The sequence below is a fragment of the Musa acuminata genome, chromosome BXJ3-3 (genome assembly GCF_036884655.1).
Source record: "Musa acuminata AAA Group cultivar baxijiao chromosome BXJ3-3, Cavendish_Baxijiao_AAA, whole genome shotgun sequence".
In the NCBI taxonomy this organism is placed as follows: Eukaryota; Viridiplantae; Streptophyta; class Magnoliopsida; order Zingiberales; family Musaceae; genus Musa; species Musa acuminata.
Window position 1 is genome coordinate 38,302,329 of NC_088351.1, and position 18,037 is coordinate 38,320,365.

Here is an 18,037-nt window from a genome sequence, read left to right on the forward strand (position 1 = left end):
AATAGTAACCTCACCGAAATGGAAGCAAACAACTAAATGTAGAAATAACATATCATATCAAGTTATTCAAAGTCAATTGACAACTTAGTTTGTTGAATCATTAAAAACTGACCATTTAACTTTTTTTTTTCCAAAAATTAGTTAGTAATATTTGTTTAAGCTTTATTACCAAATGGGAAGACAAAGCACTGATGGCCACAAGACATTGTCTTGGAACCTACCAAGCCATTCTCAAATAGTACAGGTCAAAAGGCATGGAAGCATCAGCTTTTAAATACTGTGTGTTCTGTATCTATCTGTATCAATTTTCTTGGAAAGCAGTTTGTCTGTGTTATTATTTCCCAGAGAGAGAGAGAGAGAGTACTAGTCTGTGTCAGTGTTCTGTTTCCACTTTTAACTATTTAAACCATTTGATTGAGGAAAACCATTGGATGTGTTTAGGACAAATGTCCACTCATTAAATATAGATAAATGATTTCATTAAGTACCTTAATAGATGCAAAATAACTAATGAGTCATGAATGGCCTATGTAATATGGATGGTCAAGACCTAACATCAACATGTATACTAATAAGTGCATCTAAATATTAATAACAATAAGCCTTATGAGCCCTCCCTATTAAATCATTCATAAATACAAGTAATTTGAGTGATAAATTACAAGAAAACACAAGGGTGTGAGAAATTGAAATTATAATATTATAGACCAGGATTTGGTCTCTGAAACCAGTATGATGAACAGTTGTCACAGGTTGCTGACAGTGTCTGCTAGCAGGAAGACTCAGTAGTCTGTTTCTTCTCTCTGCCATCAGCTGCAGTTTGGCATTTTGTGTATCAATGTGAGTACAACACATTGCCCAGTGCATGGGGATGACTTGCCACATCCAACAATGGAATAATAGCACTGTAACCCAACAAGAGCCCCACCATGGACTCTCTGGTGGAGCTGGTGAGGAAGCATTCATGTCTCTCATGTTGAGGATAAGCTGGAAGTCATGAAGAGCAGACCTTGTTATCTTGCTCATATCATTGCTTTCCAAATACTAATTTGATGTACAGAATTCAGACACATACAGCATAGTTCAGATGGTGAACATAGAAACCATAAGCAAATCCATACTGTGTCAAGAACAAAACCTGCATAAATGCCAATAATACACAGGCTTTTGCATAAAGGATTCTATTCTTCCAAGCAGGAGACAAGCTTTTAAGTGCTTTACAACCATGGCTTTCTACTGTCAAAGCACTTCTATGAAGTTCCAACCAAGCGTACTTCAAACAAATAAAGTTCACAAAAATATGTCAATGATGGTTCTCATAATACTCAACTAATCAGTAGCATGCCTTTGAGGCACTATGGGTACATCTTCCTTGCATCTCTCACAGATTCCCAGAGACCTGGAAACTTACCATGTAATGACTATTACCATGACCTGCTTTTCTTGAACACAAGGAGTATTTACAAGATAAGCTCAAAACACATTTCAACTAATTGCTAAGGACACCTCCACCAACCTCTATCTGTGAGCAGATCGAGTCATAGCTTGGCATGGTTGTGCTCTCCTTCATAAGTCACAATCAACATTGTCGGATCTTCGATGCACCTCTCGACATGCTTTCTTGCAGGGCAGCCCCGCATGCTGCTGCATTTGTAGTATCCTCTGCTCGGTTTCATTCAAATAATATTTTAGAACTGAATCAAAGCTCACCGGCATAACTAATAACATGACAAACAACATTAGATAGTAAAGAGAGCTGATTATGCTAACACTTTCCGTATCATCATAGAGAACTACAATGCAGTTATTTAATCAATAAGCTGGTTGAATTATTAGCAAAACCTTCCAGATTGCTTTTGTGACTGAAAGGTGAATATGAGCGCAAAATGGCATCCATAACTAGTCATCGAACCGTAGAGACATTTACTAGTGGCATGAAGATTTACAAGTCACGGAGAACAACACTGTCGATAACCCAACATGTTCTTAATTAGCATCGAATGATCCGATACAGTCAGAAGTAAAACAAATGTGCTATCCAAGCTTTCAAGAAGTCCAACAAAACAACCACTAAGTCCATACAATTTGATTATGTGAAGAAGAAAATGAAAAATACCACACTTGTTTATTATCACTGGCTGTTTGAATTCATACACAATCATTTGTTTTTATAGATAACAATGATGTTAAGGGCAATGATCAAGCAATAATCCATAAATATCTTTTGCATTAGGTAACTTAATGAAGAGGTGTTTCACAAAGCCAACAAAACTATTACCTAGGATAGGGAGAACCTTTGATTGGCTTCTGCCCATACTTCCTCCATGAGCAGTCATCAGCAGGGATGTCTGCAAGCTTGTTACTGATAGCAGGAACCTTGATTGTTCTCTTCACTCTCAATTTCCTGCAAAAGAACAATCAAAAGATTCTGAATGACAACATCTTCTTGCAAAGAAAGGAGGAATCAAGCCAAATCATGAAAGGCCTGACCTCTTCTTCGAGCAGTGGCACCTGCTTGTTTTCCCACATTTGCCTCCGCTTCCATCAATTCCTCCACCAGAGCACCTTCTATCATGCGGGTGCCAGTTCATGGGATTGGACAACTGCGGTCCGCCGAACAGGTTGAAGGCCCTCCCATCCATGCTCCCCATGCTTCCATCGATGCTCAGGGATGACAAGAAGGACCTAGAGGACGACGCAGTCGCCGTGCAACTCGAAGTGTCAAACATGAGGTTCAAGCCGCCGTTGCTCCTCTCGCACATCTCGTTCTGGAGCTTCAGCTGTTGCTGAAGCTGGAACATACGGTTGTTGTGCTGCTGGTGGAGGAAATGGAGGTGAGTGGGGGTAGGACTGCTGAGGGTCGCTTGGATTTCCGATGCAGGGTTCTCAAGGAACATTCTTGGTGGGATTTGTGGAGGCATGTTGGCAGTGGAACCCAACTCATTAACTGGCTTCTGTAGTAGGTTTCTTGGAAGGAGTTGGAGCAGCACCGCAGAAGGGTCAGCTCTGGAGGCTGCTGGGTTGTCTAAGAAGATGCTGTGGTTGAAGCGGCGCTGATGGGGACTCTTGAGCCTCCTCAGCCTTGCATGGCCAACACCATTTCCAAGCATCGAAACAACCTTGGTAAACTTAGAAACAGCAGTTCCTGTCTCTGCCAGTAGATTCTTGTGAGCTAAGGGTTGGTGTTGTGTCTCAGACAGTAAGCTCAGCACTCTGTGGCAGCTCTCCACAGCTGCCATATTAGCGTCTTCCACTCCTTCCATTTCAGCAACCCCAACAAATCCCTTCCAGGCTCTCTTTCAACGACACGAATCCCTCATCTGTCCCAACCTACAGAACCAGAGAAATCTGAGCAACAAAAATTACACATTTCAAAAGGTCTTGCTAATCTCTTTCAGTCTCGAAGCGTGAAAAGCAAATGTTATGATCCAAATGCGACTCAATCAAAAGAAAAGGGGAAGAAAATCGAAGTATCTCCTGTAAAACAGATTAAAATCATGAAGTCTCCAAAATCGAACACAAGAAACCGCCATGAAAGAGGTAAGCTCAGGGGTTCCAAGGTCCGATTTTGACGATACAGACCAGCTAAAGCTGCCCTTTTTTGCCTTGCACCGATTGCATCAAACTAAACTAACACAGAAATACGCAAGAAATACTAGATTTCAGAGGAAGGGTGAAAACGAGAAGGTAAAACCCCACTATAGAAGAGAGATGAGAAGGAAACCCTAAGGGATCGGTTGCCGAGGTGGAACCTTGTCGAGGGAAAGACTCGAGGCCGCAATAAAATAAAATAAACATAAATAAATATATATATATATATATATAGATAATCCTTTTTTAATCCAAAAACACAGCATAAATTAAAGAATTAGATTCCGAAAGCGAGGAAGAAAGCGCATGTAATTTTAATGAACTGGAAATATAGCGGTGGACTTCACGGCACGGGAGGAGATCTCCACCGCCGGAGTTCGATCAGACGGTCATGGGCTATGACGAGTGGGCCCCGCTCTCCTCCTGCTTGAATGGGTTGTCGCGTTGGTTCCTTGTCATCTTCCTTCTCCGAGCGGAGATCTTCTCCAAGTAACTGATTCGTCTAGCAGAATCGAACGATGATGATTTATCCATAAGCACAATGGACGGAGATCCGATGATGATGGATAAGAAGCTTTTCGTCAAAGTCGCAGCGGTTGGGATGACGGAGCGAAACGGCGGGACACGTCACCACGTGCATGCCGACCCCATATGGGGTTTGGTGGTGGCGGTTGGATGACGCGCGCGTGGGACCCCATCGCATGGGCCACGACGCCGCTGACTGATCGTGGGCCACCACGGCTCACGTGGCCATGGGTCGGATCCGATCGAACTTTGATCCGATTTCTTGGAACATTTTCGTATTTCTCTCTCCCTGCTTCAACAGTATCATATATAAAAAGACAAGATGAAATAGCGACTTTTCCTTTCTTACATGTACATATCATATGCTACGTAATAAAAGCAAAATCTATCGTACCAAAATATATCGCTCGTATCCAGTAGCATGTACCGGGATACGGATCATCCAGTACCACTATAGTACTATATTATAATATTATTATAATATACTATAACACTGCTACAGTATATAAAAAATAAAAAATTATTCAATACATCAGGACGTATCGTTTGATACGTCCTGATGTATCACCCGGATCGAAACACCAATTCAGTAGCAAACATTACATAAAAGAACATACATGATGTAGCAGTTGGCTGCTATTTATTATCATCAACTAGCTTAATAATTAATAATCAAGATGGAGAAGAAGCACATGCACATTTGACCTCAAACAATAAGAATTAAATGGAGATAATGTACAATGCGGGGTAGAAAGAACATCAAAATGCAATGGGTACAGAAAGGAAATCCAAATTGCAACTCCATTTCAATGGAAGCATGTTTGGTCTGTGCAGCTTCAGAGGATGGACCCACAACTCCGGTCGACTGTCTACCTTCTAAGGAAAAGTCAAAACAAAACAACACAGAGTTGGAATGCGATTGGAGGTCGCTTGTTGAAAGAAAGAATAAAAATATGGCAAACATGCCAAGTATGGGAAAAGTTCAGATCATATTTTCCACATGACATTGCTGTGAGCGTGTGTTGATTCCTGGAAGCTGGCGATGAAGCTTCTTCTCGACTTCCATTAGAGCTCCCTGTACAACTCTCTCAACATCAGCTGTCGCCATCTATTACAAAGTCAAAACATAAAAAGTAAGAAATGGAACCATCAGCAGCACATAGATAGCAATTAAAACATTCAACAAGGTGATATGTAGTATTAATCTTAACCTCGGCAGACTGATGCACATGTGATCCTATCCGAGGTATTATAGGGTTGAGAAGGGGAGGTTTTGATAAACTAAGAGCAGGTATTAAGTAAATAGGTGACTAAGGATGCTGACTTGTTCTAGCTTAAAAATGGAGGTTTTGATGATTCATCTGAGTCATGTAGCTTTCTCTGGAACAGGCTGCTGAGGTCTTTCCAACCTAGGACTCAGGGATGTTGAAAATAACAAAATTACTTATAGAAAACAAGAAGAAACATCTGATTCGTATCGTAGACAAAATCTCTAGATGAACCTTCAAAAGAAATTTTATATGTTTGCATTTGCAGTAAAGTTTTCGATCGGGAATATAACTTTTGTTTTCATATGTCAACAAATTCACTGCCCGACACAATTAGACAAATGGAGGAATAGCATGACCAGTGAGCAGAATCCATTCAGACGAAAAATCAACTCAAAAGACCAGACAATCTAACTTAGATAGCAGATGCATAGTATCAGGAACTAAAAATCATATATGTCAAGAACTCAGTAAATTCCTAGTATTATTGCAAGAGCAGCTTATTACCCCCATCACCAATATGAACTCTGCAATCTAAGTTGGATTACAAAAGTTGAGTCAGCTATTTCTCCAATTGGATAGTTGGGAATCATGAGATCCTCTAGATCGGGTAGTGGTATACTAATCGCTATGCAATTGCTGCATACTATAGTACCACACGGCATTATGAGCTTTCCAGAGTAAGATAACTAGTCTTAGGATAATCTTTGTGGCAGCAGAGTGAAAGTGGGCAGAGAATGAATCCCAAGGCATAATTATTCCAACCATTACTTCCTTTCCATCAGAAGAACTGGCTATTGCAATTTGGTGATTAAGATCAATAAGGACTGCACCAAAACACTCAAGATATTACGCACCTTGGTATCGATGCTCATAGTGGCAGAAAACTCGGTGCTGGAGAGATCAGATCGAATGGCTTTCGCCTTGACATCCAAACTCTTTAAGCACCGCAGTGCCGCAATCATGGAGTCGATGGAAGATGATGGATTGGTCACACTGATCTTAATCTTGGCCCCATCAGTTGCATTGTTCCTTAGTATCTCTGCTTTGAGCTCCTCATTGCGCTTCTGAAGCGCCTTCTGCACCCCTTGTAGTTCTCGCACATACTGAGCGGCTGACTGAATGATTGAGTTCTTGTCACCCTGGAAAAATTGCACATAGATTGAGTGAATGAAATCTACAACATCCGAACAAAGAAACAAGAAACTGAAACAATCAACTATCAGCATCACATCATCACCAAACACATTACTGTCACTGATATCTTTTCACCCCTTTATGTAAGAAAACACTGATTAGATGAACATGGAAAATCATCTCTAAATTTCATGGAATATGCCTCGTTCCTTTCCTAAATGATTTCCCCTAATGAGATTGAAAGAGTTCAATTAGATACACAAGCTATTAGACTCGAGAATTCTAGTTCCTATGAGCTCTAATGCAACGACAGCGTCTGATTGACTGAGAAGGAGAACAGAAAAGAGAAGGAACCTTTGATCTGGAGGCAATCATGGAGTACAAATCAGCATAGCTTTGGCTGAGCTTCTCCCTCCGCTGCCGCTCTCTCATCATATGCCGGAAACCCCTGCTCGTCTCCACCCCGCTGGGCTCCTCCCCCTTCGGGATCCTTCTCAACATCTCAATGACCCGCCGGTGGATGTTCCGGCCACCGTCGCCGCCACTTCTGGTTTCTGAGCTGCAGCACTCCGACATTTGTGCACCTTCCGACCTGGCATACCTCCCGAAGGCACTCCAATGGGCCGGCGGCGGCGGCGGCGGCGGCGCAACCGGCGGGTCTATCTCCTGCATGAGCTCAGGGAAGGCGGCCGTACAATCGAAGGGCAGTTCCGGCGACAAGGCCCAGAGGAGACTGTTATCAACCCCATGTAAGTACTCCTCGTGGAAGGGGACGAAGGGCTCCGTTGCCATTACCGCTGCTCTCCACCTCGACTGCTCCTAACTATTCCCGCTGGCTTAAATGGCGGACCGCCCATATATGCAGCCGCGGTTGCACTTTAAACACGAGGTCAAATTGGACGACCAGTCTAATCTGCGGAAAAAGCCCACGTGACGACGATGGCGTTCCTTTGGTGCGATTCCCCCACGTGACGAATCGACGGTCGTCGTCCCCGACGTCAACGAACCCCATCCTAGCCGTCGATTCGGGACGGCCTAGACTGGTCATCTTGTTTTGACCGTCCAAATTGCGGCGTATTCCCACATGGGGAAATTGCGTGGATGGAACCCGAATAACCCCCATGTGGGGAATTAAGCGGCTTCCACGTTGTTACCAGTATCATAAGACGGTAAAGAAATTGAATGATTGAATCTGGTAAAAGGGAAGACTTTGACTACCAAATCTAATTGCCGACGAGTTGATTGCTTGTGGTGGGTTTAATCAGTTGATTCAGTAAACCATGGGAAGTCAGAAAAGTATGCTTTGTTCCTCTTCCCCACAGACAACCCCACGCTCTCTCTCGCTCTCTCTCTCTCTCTCATTAGAAGCTTCTCAATCACTTTCCAACAACTTGGGCAAATTTATTGGAATGTATAGAATACACAAATAGATACTTCTGATGGCTCAGAAGTAGTCAACCCTTCCAAGAGAACACTAAGTTTGATTCCATTTTGGAAGGCATTTTGAAGAGGGATTTGTCTTAAAGAAGACCAATTCTTTGAGTTCGAAGGGAAAGGTTAAAGATGGGCCAAATGTTGGACTGATGGCCCATATTCAGCCCATGTGGGCTTTATCAGCCCACAGCCCACACCCTCTCTTAACCTAACCCTAATTAAGATTAGGGGGGTGTGGTGGCTGCGTTTTAGAGGTAGATTAAGGCTATAAAAAGGCAGCAACGAGGCAGATCTTTGGAGCCACGAGATTCTAAAGAGAAGAAGGAGAACAAGGCAGAAAAGGAAGAGAAAGAAAGGGAAGAAGACAAGGACAACGCAGAGAGACTGTTCACAATCATCTAGCAGTGTTCTCATCTCAGGTTAGATCAAATCTACAGTAGGCTCTTGCTGTGATTACTTGGGAGGTTTTAGATATTGTGGGCAGTAACGTGATCCTTGTATCCCAATTATTCTCTTGTGGTTGTTGCTAGGGTTTTGGGCAAGAGATTGAGATTTGTATATTCATTATTCTCATAGTGGATTATCTCTAGTTTGCCCCGTGGTTTTTACCCTTCACATTGAAGGGGTTTTCCACGTATATCTTGGTGTTCTGTTTGATTGTGTTTCCATTTTATTCCGCTGCGTATTTTGGTCTTCTAGTATTTGTTCCTATACAAAGGTTATTCCTCTTTTTATCCCCATCAACTGGTATCAGAGCGGGGTTTTGGTGATTTAATTTTTGTATTTGAACATGGAGGCCAGTAATATTTCTCGCATGATTAGTTTAAATGGAAATAATTGGATGATATGGAAACTAAGAATGGAAGATCTCTTGTATTGCAAAGATTTGTATGGACCTTTGCAGGGGGATAGTGCAAAACCTACAACTATGACAGATGATGAGTGGAAGAGGTTAGATCGAAAAACAATTGGGTTTATTACACAGTGGCTTGATGATAGTGTCTTTCACCATGTTTCTACTGAAATTTCTGCATATTCTCTTTGGAAAAAATTGGAAAGTCTCTATGAAAGAAAAACAGCTGGCAACAAAGCTTTTTTGATCAGAAAACTTGTGAACCTAAAATATAGAGAGAGTGCTTCTATTGCTGAGCATTTGAATGAAATGCAGAGTATTATTAACCAGTTATCCTCTATGAAAATGTCTCTTGATGATGAGTTGCAGGCATTGTTACTTCTCAGTTCATTACCAGAAAGTTGGGAGACACTGGTGGTTTCCCTCAGTAATTCTGCGCCAGATGGTATTGTCACTATGAGTCAAGTAACAAGCAGTTTGTTGAATGAGGAGTTGAGAAGAAAGAGTTCAGCAACATCTCAGAATGATTCACAGTCACTTATCTCAGAGAACAGAGGAAGGTCAAAGTTCAGAAGCAGTTCACGTATGGGTAGGAGCAAGTCAAGATCAAGAAAAGATATTGTTTGCTATAACTGTGGTGAGAAAGGACATTACAAGAACCAATGTAAGCAACCTAAGAAGAACAAGAAAAAGGGAAAAGAAGTGGAGTCTACAGAATCAAAGGATAATACTACAGCTACAGTGCAGGGTGGTGATTATTTAATTTTGTCTCCTTCTGATGATATTTTTTCTTGTGTGTGTCAGGATCTTGAGTGGGTGATTGACACAGGTGCTTCTTATCATGCTACACCTCGGAGGGAGTTTTTTGCTACATACAGGTCTGGAAACTTTGGTGTTGTCAAGATGGGCAACTATGGCACAGCAGACATCATTGGCATGGGTGATATCCATTTAAAGACCAACCTTGGCTGCAAGTTGGTACTTAAGGATGTGAGACATGTGGTTGACTTGAGGCTGAATTTAATTTCAGTTGGAAGACTAGATGATGAAGACTATGAAAGCAGATTTCACAGAGGGCAATGGAAACTCAGTAAGGGTTCTCTTGTTATAGCTAATGGAAAGAAATGTCATACTTTGTACAGGTTGCAGGCTAAAGCTTATGGTGAGCAGTTAAATGCTACAGAGAAAGACTTCAGTATGGAGTTGTGGCATAGGCGATTGGGACACATGAGCGAGAAGGGGCTGCAAACTCTTTCCAAGAGAGAGGTATTACCAGATCTCAGAGGTATACATCTGAACCCTTGTATTGATTGTTTAGCTGGTAAATAACATAGAGTTTCATTTGCTAGTGCTGCTTTGTCTAGAAAAATGCATGCCTTAGACCGTGTTTATACAGATGTATGTGGTCCTTTGAGGACAAAAACTCCTGGTGGATCTGTTGATGTTCTTGGTATAAGTGGTGCACTTTATTTTGTCACTTTTATAGATGATTTTTCTAGGAAAGTTTGGGCCTATGCTTTGAAGACCAAAGATCAGGTTATTAATGTCTTTAAAGAGTTTCATGCCAGGGTTGAAAGGGAGACAGAAAGGAAATTGAAATGCATAAGATCAGATAATGGTGGTGAGTATACAGGATTGTTTAATGACTATTGCAGGTCACATGGAATCCAACATGAGATGACAGTTCCTGGTACACCTCAGCATAATGCAATTGCAGAGAGGATGAACCGCACCATCATGGAAAAGATCAGATGTATGCTTTCACAGGCCAAGCTACCCAAAAGGTTTTGGGATGAGGCTTTGAGGACTGCAGTTGATGTGATCAACTTATCACCATGTACAGCCCTAGATGGTGATATTGCAGAGCATGTATGGTCAGGGAAAGATGTTTCCTACAGGCATTTGAAAGTATTTGGTTGTCGTGCATTTGCACATGTTCCAGATAATGAGAGGTCCAAGCTGGATGGTAAGTCTAAAGAATGTATTTTTCTTGGTTACTCACATGATCAGTTTGGTTACAGGCTTTGGGATCCAGAAAAGCAGAAGGTGTTCAGGAGCAGAGATGTGATCTTCTTTGAGGATCAAACCTTTGAGGATTTGAAGAAGAAGGCACCAGCCAAGACTTCTGCAGAAGGATTAGCAGATTGTGACCCAGTTACTCCTCCAGTATATCAGGGTGATGGGGGAGATATGCAGGAAGATGGTGTAGAACCTGATATTGATCTACTTGTAGGACATGTTGAGCAAGAAGAAGTAGGAAAGCAAGTTCCCGTAGAACCTCAGTTGAGAAGATCTTCTAGACAACATCAACCTTCCAGAAGATACTCTACAGATGAGTATGTGATGCTTACTGATGCAGGTGAACCAGAGAGTTACCAGGAAGCAGTTGAGAGTGAGCAGAAAGAGAAGTGGTTAGCTGCTATGCAGGAAGAGATGGATGCTCTTCAGAAGAACCACACTTATGATTTGGTGCTGCTACCAAATGGAATGAAGGCCTTGAAGAACAAGTGGGTTTTTAGGTTGAAGACTCAAGAATATTGTTCTCAACCAAAGTACAAAGCTAGATTGGTTGTGAAAGGCTTTGGTCAAAAGAAAGGTATTGACTTTGAAGAGATATTTTCTCCTGTTGTTAAAATGTCTTCTATTCGTGTTGCTCTTGGTATTGCTGCTAGCCAGGACTTGGAGGTTGAGCAGTTAGATGTGAAGACAGCTTTCCTTCATGGTGATTTGGAGGAGAAAATTTATATGGAGCAACCAGAAGGCTTCAAAGTCAAAGGTAAAGATAATTTTGTCTGCAAGTTGAAGAAGAGCTTGTATGGGCTAAAGCAAGCTCCAAGACAGTGGTACAGAAAGTTTGATTCATTTATGACAGAAAATGGATACAAAAGAACGGCTTCAGATCATTGTGTGTACATCAAATGGTTTGGTGAGGATTTTATTATTCTCTTACTTTATGTTGATGACATGCTTATTCTTGGGAAAGATATGTCTAAAATTGACAGGTTGAAGAAGGAAATGAGTGAGTCTTTTGCAATGAAGGACATGGGGCCAGCAAAGCAAATACTAGGCATGCAGATTTCTCGTGACAGGAAAAACAAGAAGATTTGGTTGTCACAGGAGAAATACATCGAGAAGGTATTGGAAAGATTCAGTATGAGCAATGCTAAGCCAGTTGGTTCTCCTCTTGCAGGTCACTTCAAGTTGTGCTCAGAACAGAGTCCGTCAAGTGATGAGGAGAAGGAGAAAATGCAAAAGGTTCCTTATGCTTCAGCAGTTGGAAGTTTAATGTATGCAATGGTATGTACGAGGCCAGACATCGCATATGTAGTGGGTGTTACTAGCAGATTTCTTGCAAATCCAGGCAAAGAGCACTGGGCAGCGGTGAAGTGGATTTTTAGATATCTCAGAGGGAGCTCTAAGGTTTGTTTAAGCTTTGGAGGTGGACCACCTATGTTAACAGGTTACACAGATGCAGATATGGCAAGAGATATAGATACGAGGAAGTCTACTTCAGGTTATGTACTTACTTTTGCAGGGGGAGCTGTGTCATGGCAATCCAGGTTACAAAGGTGTATTGCTCTCTCCACCACAGAAGCAGAATATATTGCTGCTACAGAGGTATGCAAAGAAATGTTATGGATGAAAGAATTCTTACAAGAATTGGGGCTGAAACAGGAAAATTATGTGGTGCATTGTGACAGCCAGAGTGTCATCCATTTGTGTAAGAACCCAATGTTTCATTCCAAGTCAAAGCATATAGATGTCAGATACCACTGGATTCGAAATGTATTTGAAGAGAAGCAGTTGCAGCTTCAGAAAATTCATACAGATGACAACGGAGCAGACATGTTAACGAAGACCTTACCAAAAGAAAGACAGGAGATATGCCGACAGTTGGTCGGCATGGCTTCACATTGAGGAGTCATGGGACAACCTCCCTTATGGGCTGAAGGGGGAGGTTGTTGGGCTGATGGCCCATATTCAACCCATGTGGGCTTTATCAGCCCACAGCCCACACCCTCTCTTAACCTAACCCTAATTAAGATTAGGGGGGTGTGGTGGCTGCGTTTTAGAGGTAGATTAAGGCTATAAAAAGGCAGCAACGAGGCAGATCTTTGGAGCCACGAGATTCTAAAGAGAAGAAGGAGAACAAGGCAGAAAAGGAAGAGAAAGAAAGGGAAGAAGACAAGAACAACGCAGAGAGACTGTTCACAATCATCTAGCGGTGTTCTCATCTCAGGTTAGATCAAATCTACAGTAGGCTCTTGCTGTGATTACTTGGGAGGTTTTAGATATTGTGGGCAGTAACGTGATCCTTGTATCCCAGTTATTCTCTTGTGGTTGTTGCTAAGGTTTTGGGCAAGAGATTGAGATTTGTATATTCATTATTCTCATAGTGGATTATCTCTAGTTTGTCCCGTGGTTTTTACCCTTCACATTGAAGGGGTTTTCCACGTATATCTTGGTGTTCTGTTTGATTGTGTTTCCATTTTATTCCGCTGCGTATTTTGGTCTTCTAGTATTTGTTCCTATACAAAGGTTATTCCTCTTTTTATCCCCATCACCAAAAACCCTGAGTTTATCTACTGTAGTACTACTATCTGGACTTCACTTTACCGACTTAGCTTTACCACCATTGCAGGGTGGTTAGTCACTGCCTACAGATCAACCAACCTACTGAGCAACTTTATGTCCTATCAGTATGATTTGGTTCGATTTATGCAGAGTAGCCCACAAATGGGGGTGGTCGACATCAAGTCGGATTTAGGCTTAGCCTCCGGAATCAAAGTCGATTATACATGGTCTGTTAATGATCGTCAACTCCTCAGACGGCTTGGCTTGTACCTTTCGTGCGGACACCGATCGACCTCCATGGACGCGCACCAAGCGATGTTGTTTCGAGCTTTCTGAAGTGGCTTTGTACTATGTGACGTCGTCTTGTACGACCTCGGACGACACGGGAGCAAGCGGCCATCCAATCCAAGGTATCACATCGATGTAGTGCACTATGTCATCTCTGAGGCTCCACGTTGACGTTGATGTGACTACTGACTATTGCCGCAGGGGTGATACCAGAACATGCCCTATCAACCCAAAATATTAAGTTATAATCGGTGAATTATCTATCAGATGTGGAAGTGTGGAAAAGCTGTTGACATTTTTCTTCTAAGCACAAACTCTGTAGTCTCTCACACTTTCTTGGATGTCGTTCACAGATTTGGATGCAGCTAATCCTTTCAGGAATAAGGCTTGGAATTGAGCAGCTGAAAGGGAACTTTCCTTGAGCTAAAAATGAGGTTAGATTGCCAAGTATTCTTCCTACTCTCTCTCCCCCTCCCCTTCATTTCTCGAAACTCTTTCTTGGCAAAAGGACTTTTTCTTGTTAGATATAAGAAATGATCTTTGATTGTATATCCTCAAGAAAATATACTTTCGATACCATGAAGTTCTATCTATTTATAGAGATTAGAAGACACATCCAGCTTTTTATGGTGAACTAATATAATTGATCCTCCATTTCATACATCCTTTTATGGTGTCTCTTCATTACATAGGGTTTAAGATAAACAAATTAAATTTACTATCTAACTTGGCCATAAAAATAATTTCCTTTCATCATGCATATGAAATAAAATCTTCAATTTATCAAGAAAACAATTGATGAATTTCACCAAAATATCAACAACTTTATCCTCAAATCTTATGTATTCCAATTGAACCTCTTTCTTTTCTTTTTTTTTCCTCATTGTTCTTGGCTTTGTCATTGATCATTTCCATAACCTTATTTTGAAGATACTTGTTGGTTTTAGTTATCATAATTTTCTTGAAGTTATGTTCATCTACATCTACAAAGATGAGGATGAGTGTTTTTTTTTTTGTCTTTCTTCTTAAAATCTTTCAAGACATTTTTATGGCATACCATATCATAATCTTCAGACTCTTCGGTCTTCTTCTATCACCCTTAACTTTTGCCATAATTTTTCCAAAATTATTCTTATTCAAAGAAGATTATCTTTTGACTCTTCTTCCTCTAATATCAGTTTGGCATGCCATATCATCTTTTTTTTTTGTTTGAAGGCATTCTTCTACTTAGCTCCCATATATAATAAAATCCAAATGAGACTTTTAATTGAAATACTTTTAATTTTCATAATTCTATTTGACAAGATAAGAAATTTGAAGTTGGAAACCACTCAAAACAAATTTTGATTATATATCCTCACATCACTATTTATTTATATGGATTGAGAGATATATTATTCATCATTAATGAATAAGAGTTTGACTTAAATTAATTAAGATATATTTAAGATCATTTAGTCTCATATTGATTCAGAAGTATAAAAATCAAAAGCTCATAAATCCGTTGGGTCTTCCTTATCCTTAAATATGCTTTTTGGAGGTCATATGTTTCGAAAGGACAAAATCGTACGGGTACACTCATCGCTTAAAGCAGATAATTCCTCACGAGTCTACGGGTCGCACCAATGACCAACCGACCACATGGTCTCTTATCATATATAACCCGATTCTATCAATTCTTAGTGATCATTATCTTTCCTTTGGTAGTTCACCCTCTCTCTGGTGGCCACTCATCATTATTTAATCAAATCATAGCTTGATTGACTTAATCTTTTTTTAAATTTTTAATCATCCAAATTAAATTTTATATATCTAACTCTAGTACCATGCCAGAATTCAAATATTAACGAGTCTTAATTAAATTAATTAAAGATAACATATATACTTTTTTCAATCATCTGTGATATATATGAGATTATCCTCTTAACTCGTCTCTCTTCATCTCACACATATAAATATTTAATGTTCTATATTGTATTAATTTGTAATATATCTATTTAAAGAAAGATTACATATAACTTTATGATGACCCTATATGATTGATCCTCTCTTCGTAATACAAGATCAAGATAAACCAATTATCTTTATTTTTAATATTCTTATCCCTTTTTACCAGCACCATATAGAGTAGTAGAGTTATAATGCGGAGATAATTTCATCAAAAGCCACTCTCATCTGTTGAATCGAGATTGTTGAATCTCATATTTTGATGATGAAACCAATTGATAGTGCTATTTGATCTGCGTTTTAAGTAACGTAGGAAGCTTCGATCAGGGAGAAACAATTAGGGCAGGAAGAATCATGTTGAGCCGGAATGGAACATGTCAAAAAATTAGACGTCGAGCCGGAGGATCGATCGACGTATCGGCAGAAGGCTTCGAGCCATGGGTTCAGGCATCGAGCTAAGAAGAGCAAAATTTGCCCCAAGAAAATTGGAGTTACGGAGGTCAACTAACCAATTAGGCAATAGGTCGCAAGAGAGGACAATAGGCCGAAGAATCCGACGAAATGTCGATGAACCAATGACAAGCCGGACAATATTTGATTTAAGCATTGTAATAATTGTCTAGATCAAAGTAGGTTTTAAATATGCAGGATTAACTACGATAGCAAGGCATAAAGCAAAATGAAGTCCCAGAGTCAATAATAAGATTTCGTTAGGAGTTCGAGAGTTCGTTGGAAGTCCGAACGTTCGTCGGAAGTTTGTCGGAATTGACAGAGAAGTCCAGGAGCTTGCCAGAGAAGCTCGTCGAAACTCGCCAAAAAGATCGTCATGAAGTCCAAGAGCTTGTCGGAAGTTCGTTGGAACATTACCGAGAGATCATCGGAAGTTCATCGAAAGATCACCGGATGAGACCTAGACTTATCAGACTTATTTAGCTTAGTATATGCCTTAAAATTCATAGTTAGCACATAATTGGGTTGAAATTAGGCCAACTCAATTAGGGGTCAATTGGGCCCAAGTTTAGGCTATGTTAGGTTAAGTAAAAAGCCCAAACAGTGACCCAACAGGTGGAACCATCGTGACACAATCTCCGAGATTGTGTCAGGTGATGGTACCGCCCAAACACAGTCTCCAAGAGACTGTCAGGCGATGGTACCACCAGATTGAGCAGTGGTACCGTCCGGTGGCAGGGTGTTAGGCGGTGGTACCGCTAGGACCTGGGAAACCTAGGATGAGACACTTTTAGGCTCCAAGTTTAAATCCACTTGAAGCCTATAAATATCCCTCTCATCCCTGGTAAACCAACACACAACCGAGAGCAAAAAGAAAAGAAAACGTTGTTGTAATCTTATGTGAACTCCTCTTAAATTCTAAAGTATTAGTCTTGTTTAAGAGATGAGTGAAGGGGGATTGTAAAGGTTCTCTCCTGAACCTGTCAAAAGGAGAATCGAGTTGTAAGGGTAGTTGATCTTCGCCCATTGAAGAAAAATCATTAGTGGATGCCGATGGCCTCGACGGAAGAGGAATCGACGGAGTGGATATAGGTCACGATGACCGAACCACTATAACACTCGGTTTGCTTTTCTAGCAATTTATCTTTACTGCAAACTGTCTTCCTCGTTACTTTTGCTGCGCACCACGCTTTCAAAATTAATATCTTTCTGAAACGAATTTAATCGAAACGAAAGAATTTTTCAAATCGATGTGATTTTCTCCGCTGCATTAATTCACCCCCTTAGTGTCGATTCGATCCTAACGACATCGTGTAGGGCCAAAGTAGTTTTTTTTTAGCACAAATTCAATTAAAAAATAATAAAAAAGTTCATTATATATATGGGAATGCAAAATTGATCAATTCGATATGATTCGATCAGTATTTAATGATCTGACCATCGATTGTGATATGATATATCTCTGTTTTAGATTATTTGATCATGGTCCAAACTGATACAGATTACAATCCTTAGTATATCATGCTTTCTTTTAACTATTATGAGTATTACTTTTATTTTTTAAGCTTCGATTAGAAAAGACAAAATTTTGACAAAAAAAGGACAATATTTTTACATAAGGTGATGTAACCATTATCAAAAGTGATAAATCTTTCACTTTTTCTCATTGCAAGCCTACATTAGCCTAAAAATACATTAATTATCTTTAAAAATATATACTTAGAGAAAAGTTAATATTTATATTATGTCTATATATTAGGCATGTCAAAAATATAAGGTTCAAAAGTATTTATACTTAATATTTATTTATTACATTATAGCTGAACCTTCAATACTATCATCACAGATAATATTATTAGAAATACTATGAACAGAAGAGCTAGCAGAGTAATGTTATGGTCTTTTTTACACATTAAAAAAAAGAGAGAACAAATTGCAAAATTTCAGAGAAATTACAATTCAAAATTAT

General features: G+C 40.2%; 2 protein-coding genes across 3 annotated transcripts; both read right to left on the minus strand.

Annotated features, from left to right (window-relative positions):
* Positions 1-1,175: 1,175 nt before the first annotated feature.
* LOC103979918 (protein WRKY1-like) lies at positions 1,176-3,772 on the minus strand. Of its 2 annotated transcripts, none has more exons than XM_018823063.2 (4): positions 3,725-3,772; positions 2,491-3,330; positions 2,279-2,404; positions 1,176-1,662 (listed from the first exon to the last, which is right to left on the minus strand). In XM_018823063.2, exons 2-4 carry the CDS (start codon positions 3,261-3,263, stop codon positions 1,539-1,541), a joined length of 1,023 nt encoding a protein of 340 aa, XP_018678608.2. In that variant the 5' UTR covers positions 3,264-3,330; positions 3,725-3,772; the 3' UTR covers positions 1,176-1,538. The 2 variants fall into 2 exon arrangements, with proteins under 2 accessions (XP_018678608.2, XP_018678606.2); XM_018823061.2 differs by lacking the exon at positions 3,725-3,772 and adding an exon at positions 3,583-3,720.
* Positions 3,773-4,890: 1,118 nt separating this feature from the next.
* LOC135632678 (transcription factor BHLH148-like) lies at positions 4,891-7,663 on the minus strand. The gene is made up of 3 exons (XM_065141343.1): positions 6,876-7,663; positions 6,242-6,526; positions 4,891-5,224 (listed from the first exon to the last, which is right to left on the minus strand). The coding sequence occupies exons 1-3, from the start codon at positions 7,311-7,313 to the stop codon at positions 5,099-5,101; spliced, it is 849 nt and encodes a 282-aa protein (XP_064997415.1). The 5' UTR covers positions 7,314-7,663; the 3' UTR covers positions 4,891-5,098.
* Between the last annotated feature and the right edge of the window lie 10,374 nt (positions 7,664-18,037).